Source organism: Triturus cristatus, chromosome 6 (assembly GCF_964204655.1).
Source record: "Triturus cristatus chromosome 6, aTriCri1.1, whole genome shotgun sequence".
Taxonomy (NCBI): Eukaryota; Metazoa; Chordata; class Amphibia; order Caudata; family Salamandridae; genus Triturus; species Triturus cristatus.
Genome location: NC_140589.1, coordinates 777,651,581 through 777,674,733, shown reverse-complemented (window position 1 = coordinate 777,674,733; position 23,153 = coordinate 777,651,581). Strand labels below are relative to the sequence as shown.

At 45.8% G+C, this 23,153-nt stretch overlaps 1 protein-coding gene across 1 annotated transcript; it reads right to left on the bottom strand.

Moving 5' to 3' along the window:
• Positions 1–2,009: 2,009 nt before the first annotated feature.
• Positions 2,010–3,158, bottom strand: LOC146817860 (zinc finger BED domain-containing protein 5-like). Its single transcript, XM_085609697.1, has one exon. It carries the CDS (start codon positions 3,156–3,158, stop codon positions 2,010–2,012), a length of 1,149 nt encoding a protein of 382 aa, XP_085465823.1.
• Positions 3,159–23,153: the final 19,995 nt, after the last annotated feature.

Sequence of the window (23,153 nt, the reverse complement as noted above, 5' to 3'; positions counted from 1 at the left end):
TTAGGAAACGTCGTGTTCTCTTGTGAAGAGCTTGCAGAGTCTGTAAGCGAGCCAAGACAGACGGCTGATTGCCCACCTCCACCGGGATTGAGACCGGGAGTGTTTTTGCGTTGTACCCGAAATTGCCCATAAACGGGGACACCCCTATTGAACTATGCAGTGTGTCGTTTTATGATAGTTCCGCCATCCATAACATGGAAACCCAAGACACCTGAGACTTAGACACGTAACACCACAGATATTGTTTTAAAGACTGGTTGAGGCGTTCGGTCTGTCCATCGGGCTGAGGGTGAAAGCTGGTAGACGTCGCTGACTCAATCCGTAATGCCTTACACCAAGTCCTCCAGAAGCTAGCTATAAACTGGGGGCCCCTATCAGAAACTATTACTGCAGGTAAGCCATGGAGTCTCACCACATGGGTCAGCAACAGTTGCGCGGTCTGTCCAGCCGTAGGTAGGTTTCTACAAGGGATAAAATGGCCCATCTTGGTCAGGCTGTCCACTACGACAAGGATCGCCGAGCACCCCTGATCATCAGGCAGTTCTGTGATGAAATCCAGGCTTATGTTCTGCCACGGTTGTTGAGGAGTGGGAATAGGGAGCAGCTTCCCCTTTTGTTTGCAGCGTTCTCCTTTTGCTCTGGCGCACACCTCACATTGAGTTACCCAGAAACGGATGTCTCTGGCCATGGATTTCCACCCAAAATACCTGGTCACTGCCTCCAATGTTTTTCGGATCCCCGGATGACCTGCCAAAGGAGAGACATGACACCATTGAAACGCCTTTTTCTGCAGTAGCTTTGTAGGAAGGAACAGCCGGTTTCCATGAAAAGGAAGTCCTCTTTGATGGTACGTACCCGATCATCGCCAGACCACCTTTTCCAATCCTCTATGGAACGGCTGACCCGCACCTCGTCCAAAAACCTGTCGGCCCTTAACGCACTGACCACCTTGGCGGGATCGATGATAGCTACCGGAGCTGGTGATAGGGTGCCTTCCCCCATTGACTGTCTGGATAAGGCATCTGCCTTCCGATTGTCGGTGCCTGGCCTGAACGTGATACAAAAATCAAACTCTGCAAAAACAAGTGTCCATCTCATTTGTCTTTTTGTTAGATCAGTGGTTCCCAAACTCTTGACTCCTGAGGACCCCCACTGAATCACTACTGGAGTCCGGGGACCCCCAAGCAATTTTTACAATTTAAATTTCAAAAAATTAAAACAATAATTCGCAAAAAATACACAAACAAGTACACACCAAACAAATACTTGCATTACTAAAGCGTTTATTATTTTATCTTGAAAAATATGCAAAAATTAAAAAATTTTAATGGGAAGGATGGTGCTGCATCTCGGTTTTATTTCGGAAAGTTTAATCCTTAGGTCAGATTCTACATTTTGCAAGTGATTTCTGTTCTTATTTTTAAGGTACATAAGATTTGAGAAAGCCTTCTCACATAAATATGTGGTGGGGAAAGGAAGTAAAACCTTAAGTGCCTTGTTTGATAATTCAGGATAATCTGTTCGTACTTGCAGCCAAAAGTTTGTCAGACTCAGAGACTTTTCCTTGAATTGAAGTTTAAGTGCACTATCTGTAGAGATTTCCATCAAACCGTTTTCTTCAGATGCTGTCAGCCCCATTAAATTGTCAATATCTACATTAAAAGGATCTTTAATCCAGTTTTTGCTTTCATCCGGAAGTGGAAAGTACTGACGGAAACTACACCGCATATCTTGGAGATGCTGGATAAAAATTTCTAAGACTTTGTTCGATAATTCATCATCAACAGATTCCAAGAATGTCTTCAGGTTCTGAAAAGAATCATAATGTCTTTGTGTTAAGCGACGAGCCCATAAGTCTAACTTTTTTATCATTGCCTCAATCTTGTCTTCAACATTAAAAATTGTGATACCTACTCTTTAAATGTGTGAAGATGTCTGCCATATATACCAGCATAGCTAACCAAGTATGGTCATGTAAGCGCTCACCAAGTGGAAATGGAGATTCCAGTTCAGTGACAAACTCTGATTTCATCTCTTAATTCAAAAAGGCGAGACAAAACTCTACCACGAGACAGCCATCGGACTTCTGTATGCAGCAAAAGCTGATGAGGATCACTATCCATGGACTGACAAAGCTGTTCAAAAAGCCTTGAATTTAGTGACCTAGCTTTGATAAAATTTACAATTTTGACGGACTCATTCAAGACCTTTTTTAATTCCTCTGGTATCTTCTTAGTGGCTAATGCTTCTCGATGAATGCAACAATGATGCCATACAACTGAAGGGTTAATTTCCCTTATTCGTGCTACAAGTCCAGTTAGTCTCCCAGACATGGCACGTGCCCCATCTGTGCTGATTCCTATGCATTTGGACCACTGAATTCCATTTGATGTCAGAAAGTCATTAAAACTGCTGAAGACCTCTTCAGCAGTGGTATGTATCAAATAGCGGCAGAACAGTAAATCCTCACAAATGTTCCCCTCAAAATCGTATCTAACGTAACACAGGAGATGAGATTTATTTGCTATGTCCGTACTTTCATCTACTTGTAGGCTATAATGCAGACTTTTACAAATTCTTTCGATCAACTGTTCCTTCATGTTGTCTGAAATGTTGTCAATTCGCTTTTTCACAGTGTTGTTAGATAATGGCACCAAATTTAAATCTTTTGCTGCTTTTTCTCCAATCATTGCTGTCACCATGGCTTTAGCAGCAGGTACTATTAGTTCTTCAGCAATTGTATGCGGTTTTCCAGCTTTTGCTATGAGCATGGACACTTCATATGAAGCTTTCAGAGCATTTTCTTTAACGGAGCCCGTTGCAGTTTTCTTAATTATTTTTCTACTTTTTAGGAGCTCTTGCTCTTTATTCTTGAAGAATTCTATGGATTTCGTCGCATGCTGTTTATGCTTGGTTTCCAAGTGTCTTTGTAATTTTGAAGGTTTCAGGGCCTCATTTGACAAAATTTCATAGCATAGCACGCATTGTGGTTGCTGTTCATATTCTGAACCTGAACATGTGAAACCCAATGATAAATATTCACCATCGTACTTGCGAAACTTCCTTTTCTTTTCACTTAACTCCCTTTGTTTTGAGCATGATGGCCCATCATTGATGTCTTCAGTGGATTTTCGCTTAAGGTTAAGCCAGCGATCCATCGTCGTTATGTTTTTTAGGATACCCACAGCTGACCAGTCTATATTGAATCACATTCGGTTATGTAGAATAATTTTCTAGCAAAGCTATTTGGTAAAGCACATATTTAGACCTTCACTACTTTACCTACTACAGGCTGCCCTCTCCAGATGTTTCCAGACTACATATGCTTTGACGTTGAGAGATTAAGCAGCACCTGTAAGAAGATTTTAACACTCTATGAGCACTGCTTTCAAGGAAAAGACAGAGGACACTAGCAAATCATATGCATGGATATGGCAATTTTATGTATTGTGGTTTCAAGATAATTCAATTTGCTCAGTTTAATTAAACATAGGTCATTCACTGTGAAAGCAGTCCATTTTGATTGCACAGAGAGGTTCGCACAATAGTATGGGAAAACATGACCAGGGTTGGAGTTAAGCGAGAACACTTCAGAAAGTCATTTTGTCTGCTACACACTGGCCGTAAATGTGTTGAGGTTGTGATTAAATTCAAACCAGGATGTCACAGTTTCCTATGTGGCTTGCTGGCAGCCATGGCACATGGCATGAGCAGCTGATGTGACACCGAGAATAGTAATTAAATCATACAAATACATGCCAACATTTTAGAAGAGGAAAGTAGCTTATTTAAAAAATATATATACTTGGGAGAAAGCATTTCCTCCTTTTACATCCATTGAAGAAGAGGAAATGTCATGCGTGAGACAGTCTGAATCAGGTCTATTGGACTGTATGACTGCAGTGGTGCATTTAGCAGTACAAGGCTTCTGCTCTCAGCCATACCAAACACAAGGAGATGATGGACGGAGTGCTGAAACTTTTTGGACACTCCCATACCCCTCCCCCCACCCCCCCAGTCACAGATCTGGGTTGAATCCATCATCGTTCTTTAGCTCACTTCGTCACCCCAGTTTGGACCCATTTGCATATGACTGGGTCCAAACTGGAATGGCATGGTGAGCTAAAATACGATGGATTTAGGCCTAGATCTCTGTACTGGGGTGAATGTATGACATTGTTCTGCATTCTGTCCATCGATTGTTGTTTTGCGCTGTTCTCTTTCACTTCCATGAGGCTGATAACATATATAAAAAGGAAACACTTTTGAAATGTGTGCATACGCTTTTAACATATGCGTATTTCATCAAGGCAGGGCTGTGTCTCCTGCGGGGGAAAGTACTCAGTGTATGATGTGACATTGTGATGACAATCACGCTGCACCTGCTTCGGGTAAATACAGTTTTCAGAATGAGGATTATCAACATCATTACACGCATTGATTGCATAATGTGCCATGAAGAAACCATTTTAAAATAAACCATTTTAAAATCAATGCAATAATTTGAAGTGGACTACACTTGCAGCCACACTTTTCATGAAACCAACCCTGACGGCGGGAATAAACCATAATGTCACTGCTACTAGCACACAAGCTGATCACTCGTCACACACGAGAAGAATTATAGAAAGGCTGCTGCTAAATCATAGCTGCCAAGGTTTCAGATTGCGGTGTGTGATATTGTCATAAATACAGTGTAATTATGAGTGACATTTCAGTGACTGTGAGTGACACTTGCTCACAAGCAAAATAAAGCAATGAAGATAAGGGAAACATAAATACCAGAAAATACACCAATTTGAGCAACAAGACAGGCTAAGTTAACTGCTTCAAAGCATAAGAAACAATTCATTTATCAGACCACATTAATTGCCAAGTTTTTTCTGTCGCGTTTTACTTTTCCAGCCACAATAGCGTTTTAACCAAATGCATATTACATTTTCGTGCTAGCAGTTAGTCATTTCACTTGTAACACTAAAACACTGAGCTGCCGTGCGCCTGCAGATTTACTGTGTTTCAAATATTCAGATCATGATAATATCACTCTTTAACATTCTACAAAAGGAGTGCATGAATATGCCAACATTAAAGTAAACTGACTTTGAGAGCAGCAGCACAATAGCAGTCTGTACACATTGCACAGATACTGACTGAGGAGCAAGCAGACAAGTCATAAAGCGCAAATAGGTACAAGTTACAAGGCATACGCAAATGGTCACCAAACCCAGACTGAGTGATCATAAGCTAGAAACAGAACCCTCTCAAACAGATCTAATGAGAGAGGGCAGAATCCGCCAGCAGCTTGACCTGCAGGAACGTCTGAGAGGCCTTTTTTCCAAATCTGTCCTGAATAAAACCTTATTTGTTACTATCCTCAATCTGAGACGAAATTTAAATCAAGCAAGAAAAATGGCGCATGATAAATAGCATCTGTTTTGAGTTTTTGGAGACTAACATGCAGACTGTGGTACTTTGGTACTATAAATAGCACACTTTTCCCCTGTAAGTTTACGGCAGGTTTGACCGTCCTAAATTTTAAGAAGGGTGCAATATTTAACATACCTGGTAATTACATACGCAGTGAATACCACCCAATCACTGCGCAAACAGGGCTTACACAGAGGTGGGACAATTCCAACCAAATTGTAATGTATTTAATAAGTACCAGAGGCGCAACTAGAGCCAAATTTCGTGGGGGGCAGGGGGCTAAGAATTTTTTTTGCGGGGGGGCTGAATCTTAAGCAAAAGGCAGAGTGGAGCTGCAGGGTCTATTATAAGGGGTGAAACAACAGTAAGGCCTCATTAACGTGCAAATAGTCTTTTAAAGACCTGTGAAGTGCTCAGGTGATAAGGTAACCAAACCACGCTAGCGCCTAGGCATTCTGCACTTCAATTCCTTAGAACCTGTGCCTTATTTGAATTTTTAAAAGTACCCCGTTTTGCTGTATTTCATTTATTTTTCTTCGTTGGATTATTCCCTGTTTTTAATTCCGCATACTTGCACTATAAAATTTATTAGACACACCGCGGCTTCAGCGGATCCCCAGCGCGGTGAAACGGACACCCAGCGCCATCTTGGGGGTAGGAAGAGACGGATAGCGGGCGCCATATTGGCTAGCGGTCTAGCAGTCAGGCTGACACGCTAGATGTGTATTTAAGGCGGCGAAGCAGGCAGGTGAGCCATGATAAGGTAACCAAACCACGCTAGCGCCTAGGCATTCTGCGCTTCAATTCCTTAGAACTTGTGCCTTATTTGAATTTTTAAAAGTACCCCGTTTTGCTGTATTTCATTTATTTTTCATTGTTGGATTATTCCCTGTTTTTAATTCCACATACTTGCACTATAAAATTTATTAGACAAACCGCGGCTTCAGCGGGTCCCCAGCGCGGTGAAATGGACACCCAGCGCCATCTTGGGGATAGGAAGGGACGGATAGCGGGCACCATTTTGGCTAGCGGTCTAGCAGTCAGGCTGACACGCTAGATGTGTATTTAAAGCGGCGAAGCAGGCAGGTGAGCCTTGATAAGGTAACCAAACCACGCTAGCGCCTAGGCATTCTGCGCTTCAATTCCTTAGAAACTGTGCCTTTTTGGAATTTTTAAAAGTACCCCGTTTTGCTGTATTTAATTTATTTTTCTTCGTTGGATTATTCCCTGTTTTTAATTCCGCATACTTGCACTATAAAATTTATTAGACACACCGCGGCCAAACGGATGGCGCGGTGAAACAGACACCCAGCGCCATCTTGGGGGTAGGAAGGGACGGATAGCGGGCGCCATTTTGGCTAGCGGTCTAGCAGTCAGGCTGACATGCTAGACCTATATTTAAGGCAATTATGCAAGCACGCAGCGTGTGCACGCAGCGGGAGCGCCGACATAGCGCCGGAGTCGCGCCAGAGTCCAGCCCGTCTGCGCCCGTCCACGCTAAGGACGGGCTGGAGGACGGGCAAGGCGAGAAGGTAACTGGGCTTAGAGATGCCAGACATGTACGTTTAATGTACACATACCATGACTTAGTTGCCCTTAAACCCCTTCGTTTACAATGTCATTATTCTTGCCCTCCGGAGGCTTTTCTGGACTCTTTGGGCTGTGGCTGTTACTCTCGAAAATGCACGCTGCTGTCAGACTGTGCTTCTTATTTTAGTCCTCCCATTAAGTCGAGCGCCATCTCTAACATTATGACTGAGAGCGGTTTCCTTATTAATGCCAGATCGCTGGTTAAAAATAATATTGCCTCTGGCCCGGATTTAGTGGATGCCATTCCTGACGGCTATGCGCTAGTCAGAATGGATCGTGTTGGACGTAGAGGAGGAGGGCTGGGGATTCTTTACCAAACATCCCATTCTTGTCGTATTACTACCCTATCCGACCCCTTAGATTCCCTCCAGGCCCTACACTTTGTAATAACCTCCTCCCTCGCTGCTCCTTTTGTGGGCATTCTGATTTATATACCGCCAGGACCTAGAACTGAGTTCAGCCAGACCTTGCTTAATATTTTAGAACCTTATTTTGGCTGTGCCCAGCTGACGGTCCTGGGTGATCTAAATTTTCATCTTGATAACCTAGACTCCAGGGAAACTCTTTCCCTCTTGGATTCACTGTCTGCATGTGGCCTTCAGCAATTGGTTAAAAACCCTACTCATCAGGCAGGTCACATCCTGGATGGGGTATTTTCAAATGACTCTAGGTTATCAACAGACCTGCCTATTCCGTTGGTTTGGTCTGATCATCTAGCTGTCCCTCTGGAGCTTCAGGCCTCCCCTGCAAATACTAGGCCGAGTGCTCCTAGCAGAAAAGAACTTAAGCAAAACTATAAGATGATCTCCAATGATTGGCTCCCCTAATTTCTAACAGCAATATTGCCATAGTGAGGGATATTAGCACGGCGACTCTTGAACTGACTTCCTCCATTGCCAGGGCTGTTGATCTGTTGGCCCCCGTCTCCCTGTGCTACTCCGCCAGGAAAAGACCTTCGGCCCCCTGGTTTTCAGACTCTCTGAGACTCTTAAGACAGGGTTGTAGGAAGCAGGAGAGGCTGTGGAGGGTGAGCTGGGACAATCAAGAGAGGGAAAAGCACAAACTTCTTTTGAAAAGGTATAAAGCCGAGGTCATTAGAGAAAAGCAGGAGTACTTTTCCAAGTTAACCATCGCCCTTTCCTCCCCCAAAGATCTCTTCAGAATTGTTGACTCTCTGTGTACCTTGCAAATGCCCGACCCTATTGTCAGCTCTCAAGACTTCTGTGATAGGATCGCCCAGTTTTTCCATTCTAAAATAGCCGACATCTATTCTGCCCTTGAACTGCAAAGGGCTACTATGCCTCCCCTTCCCACTTCTGTCACATCCCCTCCAGGAAATGGAAATTTGACCTCTTCGGCGAGCTTGTCTAGCTTTCCCCCGCTTTCCTTACATCAACTGGATTTGCTGTTGAGTAAGACCAGGTTGGGGTCCCCTTTGGACCCATGTCCCCTTAAAGTTCTTAAGGATTGTAGGGAATCTTCATTGCCCCCGTTTTTGGATATCATGAACAGGGCGATGCAGGGGGGCATTTTCCCTACCCCGTGGAAGAGTGCTGTGGTTAAGCCTCTTTTTAAAAAGCCAACTTTGGACCCTGAAACTCTTAAGAACTTTTGACCTATTTTACTGCTCCCGTGGAAGAGTGCTGTGGTTAAGCCTCTTTTAAAAAAGCCAACTTTGGACCCTGAAACTCTTAAGAACTTTTGACCTATTTCACTGCTCCCGGCACCAGCAAAGATGCTGGAGACTCATCTAAATGACTACCTGGCGGCTTTCCTGGATACTTCGGGTCTCCTGGACCAGTCCCAGCACAGTTTTCGGAGGTTTCACAGTACGGAGTCGGCCCTCACGGTCGTGCTAAACAACATCCGCATTGAGGTTGACCAGGGCCATACTACTTTTCTGGTCCTGTTAGATCTGACAGCCGCCTTCGACACCCTATCTCCCTCGATCCTAACATCTCGCCTCAGGGAGATAGGGGTGGAAGGGTCGGCCTTGAGCCTTCTGGCCTCCTTTCTTGATCAGAGGGAACAGAGGGTCAAATTGCGCGAGTATCTATCTCCATCCCTGCCTGTACAATGTGGGGTCCCACAGGGGTCGGCTCTTAGTCCGACCCTCTTCAATATCTATGTGGCCCCACTTGCCAGGTTAATAAGATCTTATGGGATGGAGGTGGTTTCTTACGCTGATGACACCCAGATTATGGTGTTCCTCTCACACTTGGGCAATGCCTTTGCTCTTAGCTTTAGGAATTGCATGGAGGCAGTCTCTCAGTGGATGATCTATAACTCACTGAAGCTGAATGGGGAAAAAACCGAGGTTCTTGTCTTTGGTGGAAAGAGGGACATTTGGTCCTCTGAGTGGTGGCCTCCTGCCCTGGGAGTGTGTCCCATTCCTACGGACTCGGCTCGTAATCTGGGAGTCCTGATTGACCCCTCTCTCTCTATGGCTCAGCAGGTAAACAGGACGGTTGCCACCTGTTGGGGCATTATTAAAATCCTTAGGAAAATAAAACACTACCTAGCTCCACAGGCTCGCAAACAAATTGTGGTGGCACTGGTTGCCTCACGGCTTGACTACTGCAATGCCCTCTATTCTGGTATAGATAAAGGTCTTGTGCAACGTTTGCAAACTGCCCAGAATGCGGCAGCTAAATTTGTGCTGGATGCTCCGAGGCTTTTCTCGGCTACAGCTGCTAGGAAGAGTTTGCATTGGCTTTGGAGCTGGGGGGATTAGGGACCTGCTGGCACCATATGCCCCTTGTAGAAATCTCCGCTCCTCGAGAAAGAGCCTGTTATCAGTGCCCCGGTTCAGGTGAGTCAAATGGGGAGGAAGGGCTTTCTCCTCTTTAGCTCCTAAACTGTGGAACACCCTTCCTACTGAAATTAAAACTCAACAATCTGTCCCTCTTTTCAGGAAGGCATTAAAGACATGGGTTTTTGTCAAGGCATATCCGTGATTTTGGTTCTGGGTCTATTTGATTTTATTTGCTAGGCACCTTGATGCCTTTGGGCTTAGTTTGCGTGTTATAAATTCTCTTTCATTCATTCATTCATTCAGGTGCGGTCGCAACCCGGGCTGACACACACACAACATAGGCAGAGAGGAGCTGATTTGGGGGGTGGCTGAATCTAGTTTAAGCAAAAGGCAGAGTGGAGCTGCAGGGGCTCTTAGAAGGGGTGAAACAACAGTAAGGCCTCATTAACGTGCAAATGGTCTTTTAAAGACCTGTGAAGTGCTCGGGTGCGGTCTCATCCCGGGCTGAGGGCTGACACACACGACATAGGCAGAGTGGGGCTGATTTCGGGGGGGGGCGGTGGCTGAATCTAATTTAAGCAAACGGTAGAGTGGAGCTGCACAGGGCCGGCTTTAGTGCTGGTGGTGCCCTGAGCGACAATGTTTGTTGACGCCCCCCCCAATGACCACCTCCACCACGGATTCTCTCACTAGCACCTTTAACAGTGACCAAGTCTCCATAACCACACACTCTCAGATGCATTGAATTAATACCAGTGTAGGCCCGGGTGTCCGAGCACTTTGCATCACACACACATTACACAGAGACAATCAATCATACGTGTGTAAATCAGTGTATAGGAAATATTACATAAGCCAAAGGACTGAAAGTGTGGGAGTCACATGTCATCCATACTGGTAGGCAGTATAGTTTAAGAGTGCTTGGTGTGGAGAAGCACAAACTCAGAGTCGAAAAAGAAACAGCATAGTTGGGAGTTTTCTTTAATAATACGAATCGATTTCTAGCCAAATTAACCCTTTTTGCAACATTAATCAATGTTCTAATATTGTATGCTTTGCAGTGTGTATGCAGTGCAGGATGAAAGTTAATAGCTCACTATTCTATATTAGGAATTTAAGCTATACATTTCAAGTAACAAAAGGATGTCTCTTTTGAAAGCAGTAATATTTGATCTGTTTATCATACCCACTCTGTAATCTACTTGGCACACGTTCTTTGCAGCAGGCATATTAACCCTCTGCACTAACTTCACAGAAGTCAAAACCTCAACTATTCAAAATGCTGATCTCTCTCCAGGAAGATAATTAATCACAGGAGTTATCTTGACATTTATGTGAGGCCTGGTAATTGCGGGCGGAAAGAAACGGTGCAGCAGGTGCTTCAAAAGCATAATAAACTTTCAAACACGGACCCAGGAAGCCAGCGGCCGGTGCGGTGGCACCGGTCGCACCGCCCTAAAGCCGGCCCTGGAGCTGCGGGGCTCTTAGAAGGGGTGGAACAACAGTAAGGTCTCATTAACGTGCAAATGGGCTTTTAAATACCTGTGAAGTGCTCGGTGAAGTCTCATCCCGGGCTGAGGGCCGACACACACAACGTGAGTCCAATGGGTGTTACGCGATTGGTACACCCGGCCTAAATACACACGGCGTCCTAATTCCCCTGGCCTTGCCCAACAGCTGTAAATGTAACATTTTTGAAAAATAATTAAGAAATAAACACTCACGTGCTCTAGTAGTGGTCCGTGGTGCCGGAATGCTGGTATTTAGCGAGCCGAAAGCGGAGACAGGGCATTGGGCGGCAAAATGCTCCTGGGTTGGCTGCGTACACGAGGGAAGACGCCATGCGAGCGTGCGCGAGCGTGCATGGCTATAAAATAATAAGCCAATCACCCTTCAGCTTCCCCGGCCTAAGCTGAAATGGTGATTGGGCTGATTTTTTTTGGTCCCGCCGCCCCTGCGCTGTCATTCACAGTGCTTGTATGCTTAATATTTAAAAATAGTTGACTCGAAGGCACTCCAGTCTGCGGACCCCCTGGGAATGTGTCACGGACCCCTGGGGGTCAGCGGACCACAGTTTGGGAAACGCTGTGTTAGATGACGAGCGGTCTTCATGAATTGAAGATTTCGATGATCTGAGTATACTGTTACAGGGTGTTGGGCCCACCACAGGTAGTGGCACCATTCCTGGAATGCCTTTTTTATCGATAGGAGTTCTTTTTCGGCTATTGTATAATTCAGTTCCGCTTTATCCAGTTTCTTGGATAGATAAGCTACTGGGTGTAGCCGACCCGTGTCTTTGTCTCTCTGAGACAAAACGGCCCCTATGGCGTCATTGGACGCGTCTGCCTCGACAATAAAAGGGAAGTCCATCTGCGGGTGCCGGAGTACCGGAGCCATTGTAAACGCCTTCTTCAGATGCTCAAAAGCTGTAGTGGCCTCCGTCGTCCACAGGAAAGGCACTCCCTTACGAAGCAGCCGAGTAATGGGGACTGCTATCTGAGAGAAGTCCTGTATGAATCGGCTGTAATAGTTAGCGATCCCCAGAAAACACTGGACTTCCCGAACCGAATGCGGAGTAGGCCACTCTTGTTCCGCTTTTACCTTCCGTTCAGACATACTTAAACCCTCAGGACTCAGAAACACTCCCAGGAACTCAACTGTTGTCACCCCAAACTCGCACTTGCTTAGTTTGCAAAACAATTTGTTGGCACGTAATTTTTCTAGTCCCAGGATAACGTGGCGTGAGTGGTCCTCAACTGCCGCTGAGTATATAAGAATGTCATCAATGTAGACGACCTCAAAGATGTCCATATACTCCCTCAATACCTCATTTAAAAAAAACTGGAATGCCGCCGGGGCATTACACAGCCCAAACGGCATTACCAGATACTCATACAGTCCAAAACGGGTCTTAAACGCCGTTTTCCATTCATCCCCCTGTCTGATACGTACCAAATGATAGGCCCCATGTAGATCTAGCCTAGTATAGATAACCGCCTCCCGCACTTGATCCAACAGGACACTGATTAGTGGCAACGGATACCTGTTCCTGACCGTGTTTTTGTTTAACATCCTGTAATCGCAGCTTTGGCTATAAAAAACAGCGGCGCCGCCGCCAGGGAGCGGGATGGTCTAATGAACCCTATTGCCAAGTAGTGATCTAGGTATTCTCTCAGATGGCTTGTTTCAGGTTCTGATAACGCTTAGACCCTACAGGTGGGGATGACCGCCCCCTCCACCAGGTCTATCCGACAATCATATGTCCTATGTGGGGGGAGTCGTTCCGCCTGCGTCTTGTTAAAGACATCGGCATACCTGGTGTACTCTACAGGCAGTTCCACGTCCTTTTCCGCGGCGGTCGCGATACAAAAAGGATATGTCAGTGCGATTGCCTGCGACTGATGTTCCCTCAGACACCGTTCTTCACACCCTAGGGAAAGGAACCGAACGGTTCGTTCCTTCTAATCCACCGTTGGATTGTGGCAACAGAACCACGGCATCTCCAGTATGACTTCATATTGCGGGGCCTCTATGACGTTTAGTTCAATCTCCTCTAGATGTTGTCTAGTTCCGTCTCTTATTGACATCTTCAGGTTCTCGGTTTGGAGGGTGATCCTACCGGATTTCAAGGGTTTGCCGTCCACTGCCAGGACCTCCTCTGGGGACCTCCGAGGCACCACCCCTATGGATAACAAGCTCACCAACCCACTATCAATGAAGTTGCCTGTGGCGTCAGAGTCTAGCATCACTAGCACCTGGTGAACCTGTGTCCCTACTTCTAATCCTGCTTGTAGCACTATGTGTGCTTCCGTGTCCGTAGACCTGTTAGTAGCTAAAGACGGTATTTTCCACTCAGTGTCAGCGGTAGTCAAAGGTGAGGTAAGCTCTTGGATTCCTGCTTCTTTACCTACGGTTGACACTGCTGCCTTTTTTCCTCTATAAGAAAATACCTGGGATTTGGGCTTGGAGGGACATTCGCGTACAAAATGCCCTCGTTTCCCACAATACATGCATAACCCAGGGTGCGACGGCTTTCCCTTTCTGTATGAGACAAAGGCGCTCGGACAGCCCCTACCTCCATGGGTTCACTAGCGGTGGCCGCCGGGACAGGCTCCTTCCGAGAATACCTAGAAGTAAACCCACTACCTTTGTACCTGTCTCCCCCTCTTTCTGCCATGCGACTGTCCAGTCGCAAGACCAGATTCATCAAGGCAGCGCATGTGCTTGGCTGGGGGTCGATCTGTGCCACCACATCCTTTAACTCATCACATAAACCCTGATAGAATAGGGACATCCTTTTTTCTTCCGGCCACGATGTCTCCGCCACCAACCGGTTAAACGAGGTGAGGTAGGTAACCAGATCGTTCCTCCCTTGTCTCAGGGCTAGTAGCTCTCTGTCTGTGCTAAACGTGGTTGTTCTTCTATCAAACACCCCTTCGAAAGTGGCCCTGAACGCGTCCCAATCCGACAGGATGACGTCGTTGTTCCTGACCAACGGGACGGCCCAACACGCTGTGTCTCCCACCAGATACGAAATCGTGAACGCCACCCTGGAGTGGTTGGTAGGGAAGGAAGAGGGCTTGCAAGAAAAATGCAGCATAACCTGTGTAAGAAATATTTGTATTTTCTGTGGATTCCCCGCATACCTCTCTGGGCTAGCCAAGGGAATGGGAGGAGGCCCAGTTACGTGAATCTGTTGACCACTCGATACCGAGGCATCAAAGGGGTTCCTGGTCAGCCGATCCACCCTATCCCTCAACGCTGCCGTCTCTACTCGCGATGCCACTAGTTCCTGTTGTACCAAGGCCAATGCCTGTACCACATTCTATAAGGAGGCCATGCCGTACACCCCCGGACCGGGAGGAGCAACCTATCGTGGGTGCGTTATTCTGTTAGGGTTTACAGTACTCCTCAGGATCTGGGCGATGCAATACAGGTCCACCTCCTGATATCCCCGGACTCCAACCAAAGGTTACGGAGCCCAAAGGTGATCAGGCGAGGGAAAGAAGGGAGAAACGGGAAGGGACAGCTGGGACAAGGATCTGAAAGACAAAATAAGAATCATTCAACCACACTTCTCATCGCAAAGTCTACACTCTTGTAGGTCTCACTAGAAAATAGAATTACAATTTGCTCCTGTGTTATTCATCCATTCCACTTGTCCCATAGATTCCGCTCCCTGGTTAAACAAATGAAAACCAACGTACACAGGCACTCCCTGTGTTGCCAAGAAGAACTATCCCCTTGATGTTAGTAAGAAACAAATATAGGAGGAGCGACAGTCTTCCCTCAGACCGTAACTCCACTCCGTGATTAACCAGCCTCAAACGTAACCAAAACAACAAAGGATGGCTTCCACAGTGAGTACACCGCCGCCTAAGACGTAAAATGGCGTAGCGCTCCTTCACTCCTGTGAGTATCAACACGCTAAGGTACTAGAAAGAGTATTCCACTTTAGGCAGTCTGTCTATGTCTTTTCCAGCACAACTCCCAGGATCTCGAGCGTCTCCGTAAGCCCAGGCCTGATGCTCATCCGAGCCTATACCCCTCCTAGAGTGCTTCACCTGACATGGGAATCAAAATAGGCACCTTTGTTCGTGCCGGGTTCGGGTCACTGCCGTGCTTGATATGCGTGCTCCGCCAAGCACTGGGTTCGAAGAGGCACCGTTGGGTGTGCCGGGTTCGGGTCACTGCTCCTCCGAGGAGTGCATTTTTCGTGCTTCACCGAGCACGGGATCAAAAATAGGCACCTTGGTTAGTGCCGGTTTCGGGTCACCGCTCCTCCAAGCAGTGGGTGTTTCGTGCTCCGCTGCGCACGGGGTCAAAGATACGGCACCTATGAGGGTGCCGGGTTTGGGTCACAGCTCCTCCGAGCCGTGCGAGGTTTCGTGTTTCGCCGAGCACGGAAGGGAAATCCTCACCTTCTTCGTCTGGTGCTTTTTCTCTGAGTTGTCGCTCACAACTGCAAACCGCCTTTCACGGCATTTGGACACTCTGATCTACCGCCTCCGTTCAAATGAAAGGAATAACGCACGCCTCCTGCCGTGCGCGTCGTCGTTAAGTAGACGCCTAACTCCTGGTTCCATGGCTGCTGGGAACTGTAGTTCTAAGCGCTGGGTAGGCACTTCGGGCCCCGATTCCTTACACTTACCGGCAGGCAAGGCCATCGGCGAAGATAAGATTCCACTAGAGTTTTTCAAAACCTTTAAAGATATATTGGTCCCCGTCTTTCTTAAGGTATGTAACTCTATTCTTCAAGGAGGAGAGATTCCTCTCTCGTGGAACACATCTAACATCGTTGTTTTCCTAAAAAAGGGGAAGCCTATTGACGATATGAGTTCATATCGACCAATAGCGCTGATCAATGCTGACGCTAAGCTCTTTTCTAAAATTCTTGCTGCTCGCCTAGCCCCAGTAATCCATTTAATAGTCTCAGAGCATCATCACGGCTTCATCCCCGGAAGAGACACCTCTGCCCATATTAACACTGAAATAGCTGCCTTCGATGTCTCGGGTCAGCTAGGCCAGCAGATGGGCATGCTGATGTTAGACGCCGAGAAGGCCTTCGACCGGGTGACATGGGAAACACTATGGGTATTTATGTCTTGTATGGGCTTTGGTCAAAGGTTCATCTCGGCGATACAGAAAATATATAACCACCCAACAGCTACAATTAAACTTAACGGGCTTTCTTCTTTATCTGTTCCGGTTCAGAGGGGGACCTGGCAGGGCTGTCCTCTATCCCCCTTATTATCTGCTATCTACATCGAGCCTTTTATTCAACACTTACTGATTAATGGCAATATCGATCCAGTTGTCTTGAACGGGATAAGTCTAAAATTAACTGCTTACGCGGACGATATCACGATTTTTTCAGCCGACCCTGTTAAAGCTATGGCTGCAATCATCTATGAAGCACAACAGTTCGGCTCCTTCTCCGGCTACAGGTTAAATCTGCATAAAACACAAACGACCCTAAACTTTCAATTAGCCCCCCGACAATAAATCTTGGAGTTACAAAGACAGCTATCTATTTGGGGGTATGTCTTAGAACTAACTTAAGACAAAATCCTAAACTTACTACCATTTTGGTATTCACAGAAGGCACTTACTCATTTCGGTATTCACAGAAGTTAGGAGTCCGAACTTTAGGACTCCTAAATGCCTTCTGTGAATACCGAAAGTCTTAAAATTAGGATTTTTCTCAGTTTAGTAGTAGTATAGTTAGGACTCCTAACTTTAGGACTCCTAAATGCCTTCTGTGAATACCGAAAGTCTTAAAATTAGGATTTTTCTCAATTTAGTAGTTCTAAGTCTAAATTTAGGACTACTAAATTGAGAAAAATCCTAATTTTAAGACTTTCGGTATTCACAGAAGGCATTTAGGAGTCCTAAAGTTAGGAGTCCTAACTATACTACTATTAAACTGAGAAAAATCCTAATTTTAAGACTTTCGGTATTCACAGAAGGCAGTTAGGAGTCCTAAAGTTAGGAGTCCTAAACTTAGGACTACTAAATTGAAAAAAATCCTAATTTTAAGACTTTCGGTATTCACAGAAGGCATTTAGGAGTCCTAAAGTTAGGAGTCCTAACTATACTACTATTAAACTGAGAAAAATCCTAATTTTAAGACTTTCGGTATTCACAGAAGGCATTTAGGAGTCCTAAAGTTAGGAGTCCTAAACTTAGGACTACTAAATTGAGAAAAATCCTAATTTTAAGACTTTCAGTATTCACAGAAGGCATTTAGGAGTCCTAAAGTTAGGAGTCCTAACTATACTACTACTAAACTAATAAAAATCCTAATTTTAAGACTTTCGGTATTCACAGAAGGCATTTAGGAGTCCTAAAGTTAGGACTCCTAACTTCTGTGAATACCGAAATGAGTAAGTGCCTTCTGTGAATACCAAAATGAGTAAGTGCCTTCTGTGAATACCAAAATGGTAGTAAGTTTAGGATTTTGTCTTAAGTTAGTTCTGTGAATCGGGCCCCCTGATTTTAAGTTATGTTTTGTATAAGCTTTATTCGAGACAATTCTCATAAAAGCACATAAAATCAACACAGTTATACAATAATACATTATTACGGATTAAAAATTCATTAAACATAGAGTACAGCTCATACAACATTTGCATATAAAAACCATATTTACAAATAGTATTACATTAATCATTGTTGAGAGGAATACCTTGTTACCTGCTTCCCCCCAGGGACCGTCTTCTAATTGCCCATGCCCAACCCAGGTATTTAGCTACCCCTATGACTATCGAATCCTGAGTTGTAGTACGTAGGATTCTTAGAGCCACTGTGCTGTCTCGTGTCCCCAAGTTTTTGCATACCGGCGAGAGCCATTTTCTCCTCGGATTCACATAAGCGTGGCATACGAAAAGAAAATGGCCTATGCTCTCCTCGGCATTTTCGCATGCTGGACATAAGTTTTTGGTGGGTCTGTGCCAGCCAGATGTCAGTTTCTTGAGGGGGATAGATCCTGATCTTAGCTGAAATACAAGTTTCCTATCCATTGGTACCGTGATGTTGTCCCAGTAATTTTCCAGGGCAGGAAAAATTTTTATCTCCAGGAAGCGACCAGTCATAGAGTCGGCCCTGGTGTCATTCAGCATCTTACCGCCAACCCAATCCCAGTATTGTTCTTTAAGGGCTTCTTTGCTAGGGAAGATCTCTCCCTCAGGGTTATTCCAAAGATTTGAAAACCCTAAGTTTACTAACATGGACTTCAGATGTTTTAGCCATTTTATCTTATGGAAGGTATCTTCCTTGATAATCCATTGAAAACCCTCCGCATATTGTCTTATTTCTGGAGTCGTCCAGAGACGTCTCCAGTAAAGGACTGGGCGCAATCGGGCTCTATCTACAATGGTGCGTCTACCTAACTCCAAAAACAGTGGGGTTAAGGGGGTACTCTGTGGGAGTCTTGTAATCCCTCGCATAAACTTGTTCTCTGAAGTCTGAAGAGCCGCTAAACCATCCCAGGCCCATAGCTCCGCGCCATATAATGTGGCACCCAAAACCTTCGCGTCATACACTATTAATGCGGGTTTTATGGGTTTTGTTTTGGATTTGCGGTGTTCCCCCCTTAAAGCACCAGAAAGCTGCTGGTGCTTTAAGACCACTTTATCTACATGATGCGTCCAGCCAATGCCCTCTGCGATCTGTACACCCAGGTACGTAAATTCTTTGACAATGTCTAACCTACTGCTGTTTAAGGTTACCTTGGGGTAGTTCCTGCGTCCGGGGGAAAAAGCCATTAGTTTTGTTTTTCCCACATTTACCTCTAGCCCATGCTCAGTGCAAAAAGCATCAAAAATGTTTAATGCACGTTGCAGCCCCATGGGGGTCTTAGACAAGATAAGAGTGTCGTCAGCGAACATCAGGATCGGAACCCTGATGTCCGCTAACGATGGGGCATCAACACTAGCCTTCAGCATCCTCTCAACGATTCCGTTAATAAATAACGAGAAAAGTAAAGGGGCCATGGAACAGCCCTGTCGAACACCCCTTTCCACTGGGAAATCCTCTGTTGTCTCTCCACTTCCACCCCACTGGACTCTAGCGAAGTTGGATTCGTGCAGTCGCATAATTATTGTTAGCAGATCAGCAGGGATCCCCAACTTTTGCAAAACCAACCATAACTTAAACCGGGGGACTAGGTCGAACGCCGTCCGCAGGTCGACGAACGCGACGTACAGGCAGCCCCTTCCCAGTACAACGGTCTTCCACCTTAATATGGTAAAGCGGAAGACCTGATCGATGGTACTGGTTGCTCGCCTGAATCCCGCTTGGTATGGAGAAAGGGCGTTGTTGTCTTCAACCCAGTCCATAAGCTGGTTTGTTACCATTCTCCCGACTACTTTCTGTATGGTGGCTATTAAGCTTATGGGCCTATAGTTTGCAGGCAGTGAACGATCTCCCTTCTTGTGGATGGGGATAATGGTTGCGCCTTTCCAGAGGTCTGGGACCACTTCCCCCTTGGCTAGGGCATTCGCTACAAGGAGGGTATATCTCGCCCATCTGGTCATATCGTGTTTAAAAATATCGGGTGGAATGCCATCTGGACCTGGCGCCCTCCCACATTTCGCGGAACCAATGGCAATTTCCACTTCTCTAAGGGAGAACAAATCGTCGGTTGCATAAACCGGTGTTATACTATCAGCTGCCACAGGATGGTTAACTTCCGCGTACTGAGGTCTGAAGTAATCAACCCAAGCTTCCTCTGCTACATTGTTGTCTGGCTTCGCAGGACCGGCTCCACTACCCCACTTGATGATTTTCCAGAATGCCCTGGAGTCTTTACTATCAGAGGCCTCTTTTAGTTCGGCCCAGTGGCCTTCATCCCAATTCTTTTTTGCACGATAGATGGCCATCTTGTACAGTTCCCTATTCTTTGTCACAGTGGCGCGGTCCCTATTCCTTATGGCTTGTCCCAGGGCTAATCGTGCTGATCTACAATGACTATCAAACCACCTTCCCACTTCTTTAGATTTCTTCCCTTTCCTTTTTTTAATGAAGAAGCATGGTCTCAGGAGGGAGAATAACTTATTGTGGATTTCGGTGATTCCACTATCCCCTGGAACCACTGGGACCGCTGTTTCCATCGCGGAAATTGCACAATCAACAGCATTATTGATGTAAGTCATAGTGGCCTCGTTTGCCAGTACCTTGGGCCATTTTAACCTGCGTTCATCATTACTCATGACAGGGGTTTCATCGTATATCACTAGAGGGTTACCCGCACCAGTATTCCACCACCTATGAGTCACACAGAGGGGGTTGTGGTCACTTTCAACCCGGGGCCTAACTGTCATGTCAACAACCCCTTTCCACAGTTGGAGACTGCACAAAATGTAATCGATTCGGCTCCTGTTGATGCCATTGTCAAAAGTGTAGCTGCCCTCCTTGTCCCCAGGTGTCCTCCCGTTCAGTGCTCTTAAACCATGTTCCATACAAATTCCATTCAGTGATAAGATCTCTTTTGTCCATCTCCTTACAGGTTTTAGGCATAGAGGTGGTACTCCCCAGAGATTGTCCTCTTCGCTCTCCAAGAGGTCATTTGTACAGTCCAGAGGTTCAAAAGTCCTGTTGAGGTCCCCTACAATTATCGTTACACTTTCCTGGGTCTTGGTCTCAATGGCAGTAGACAACAGCTCAATGGTGGGTAAATTGGTTACGTTGCTACCTCTCACGTAGACATTGTACAAATCTATTAGTTGACCCTTTGCTACGGAGATTCTTAATAATTGCAAATCACAATTTCCCAGGTCCAACATTTTGATGTTGACCTGCAGGTCCTGTCTAACCCAAACAGTTAAGCCTCCCTTGGGCCGCCCTCTTCCCCCTTTTGACGCTGGTATATAATAGTTCAAATAACCAAGACAGAAAAGGGGATCACAAGCCCAGGTTTCTTGGAAGCAACAGATGTCATACCCACTTATAAAATCCACCCAGGATTGGGAATCCAATTTACTTGCCAGCCCAGCGACATTCCAAGATAAAAGCGTACCAATGCTAGCATCTAGCCCATCTCGGGTGTTTGTCAATGGAAATACTTGGGCTAACATAGGGCTTTCAGTAGAATTAGTCTGCCTTTCTTGGTCATCTGTCGGATCCACTGTCGTATTGGCTGGGTATGTTATCTTGGCATTTGTATTTAGGGTTCCCAGTCTAAAACCACCTTCTTCGACCAAACCCCCCGTCTTGATGTAATTGACCAATGAGTTTGTAACAGTTGTATTACCATGAACATCATATTGCCCTTCTGGCTCGTTAGTGTTCCCTCCTAAACTGTCAGTACTGGTTTGTCAATATCCCCATCCCGGCTCCTGCCATCCTACATGAGGGTTGTAATATGTGTAAGTGGTATGATTATGACCTACAGGAGGAGGTGGTAAGGGATTGACTAGCCATGATACAGTAGGGGGAATAAGGGGTTCATTGAGTAAACTAGTCGTTACACTAGTCGGTCGGGGGTAAAAAAAGGTAAGGTCTACAATTCCGATACCTCCCTTATTTGTTCCCCATCCCTGCCTTGTTATCCATCCCGCCACCCTTGGGTCTTGGAAATTGACCACTATGCAATCCCCACCCAAGGTTTTCGATGTATATCCCATCCAATCTATTCTCCTTACCCCTATGATTAGCCCGTCGATGTCACCAGGCAGAGGACGGTTTTCCTTTAGCCAGTGCATGATCTTATTTTTGAGCATCTGGAAAGTTTCTCTCTGTCCTGGGGGTAATGGTGGGACGTTTATAAGAACTGCTACATAGGGAAAGGAGTCTGGGGTGAGATTAATTGGTGGTTTTCTGTAGGGTTGTTTTGCCACGGGCGGTGGGATAGATTTGGGAACTTGGGGGACATATTGGGGGACAGGCTTCAGCGCCTGTTGTTTGTTATTTATTTGGGACGGTACTGAAGTTTTACCTACCAACAAACCTGTGTTAGCCCTATTCCCTCCCACCGGAATATTCTGAGCTTTCTGCGTGCTATTAGTTACGTTTGCGTTTGTTGGTACTATTCCCGCTTGGTGACGCACTGTAGCCTCAGCACTCGTTGCGAATGGTGGATTTTGTGTCGGGGGGATTGTGGGCTGTGTAGGGTGTATTATGGTCGACTGAGGTAAATCAGGGCCAACGTTTGCTCTCTCTGTTCTGTCTGAGGATTTTGTAATGGCTTTAACTGTAGGTTTGCTCAGTTTGGGAGGTAAAGGAGAGCTATTTCAGGGATTTCTTCCCTTATCCTGAATAACAGGGTTGTTTAGGGCCTGAGAGTTTGTGCTTACTTCCACCCTATTCGCTTTAATCAGTGATTTTGTGGAATAAAAATTGTCTAAGGTAGTCTGTTCAAAATGGTTTAGCCTATCTACAAGCTTTGCAATTCTATCCTCAATGGGGGTGAGTAGTGATCTAAACAATTTTTCCAGTTCAGGGAAAACAATTACAAGTGATTGCTCCTTATCTTTACATGGTACAGTGGAGTCGGTACAAGGATTGTCATCTCCGTCCTGGCTGTTCAAGGAGACAAGATTAGTAGGTGTAACACTTTCTGTGCTTTGAGTTTCGTTAGTAGCTACCTCTCCTGTGTTCACCAGTTTATGTAACTTCCTGGGTTTTTGAGGGGGTTTGACCACCCTTTTACATTTTCTTACAGATGCTGGTCGTTTCCGTTTGGACCCGATTTTGGGTTGGGCCAATGTAACCTGGGCGCCAGAATCAGTGAGCGGTGCTGGTAGGATTTTGCCGCCACGAGGATTATTTAGTTCTATCACAACATCCTTGTTTGGTTTTTGGGCCTGGACCTCAAAATGGTCGTTTACAACTGGCAGGTTCACTGATGACAGAGGAGTTACCAGGGTGGGGTAAGCTAGAT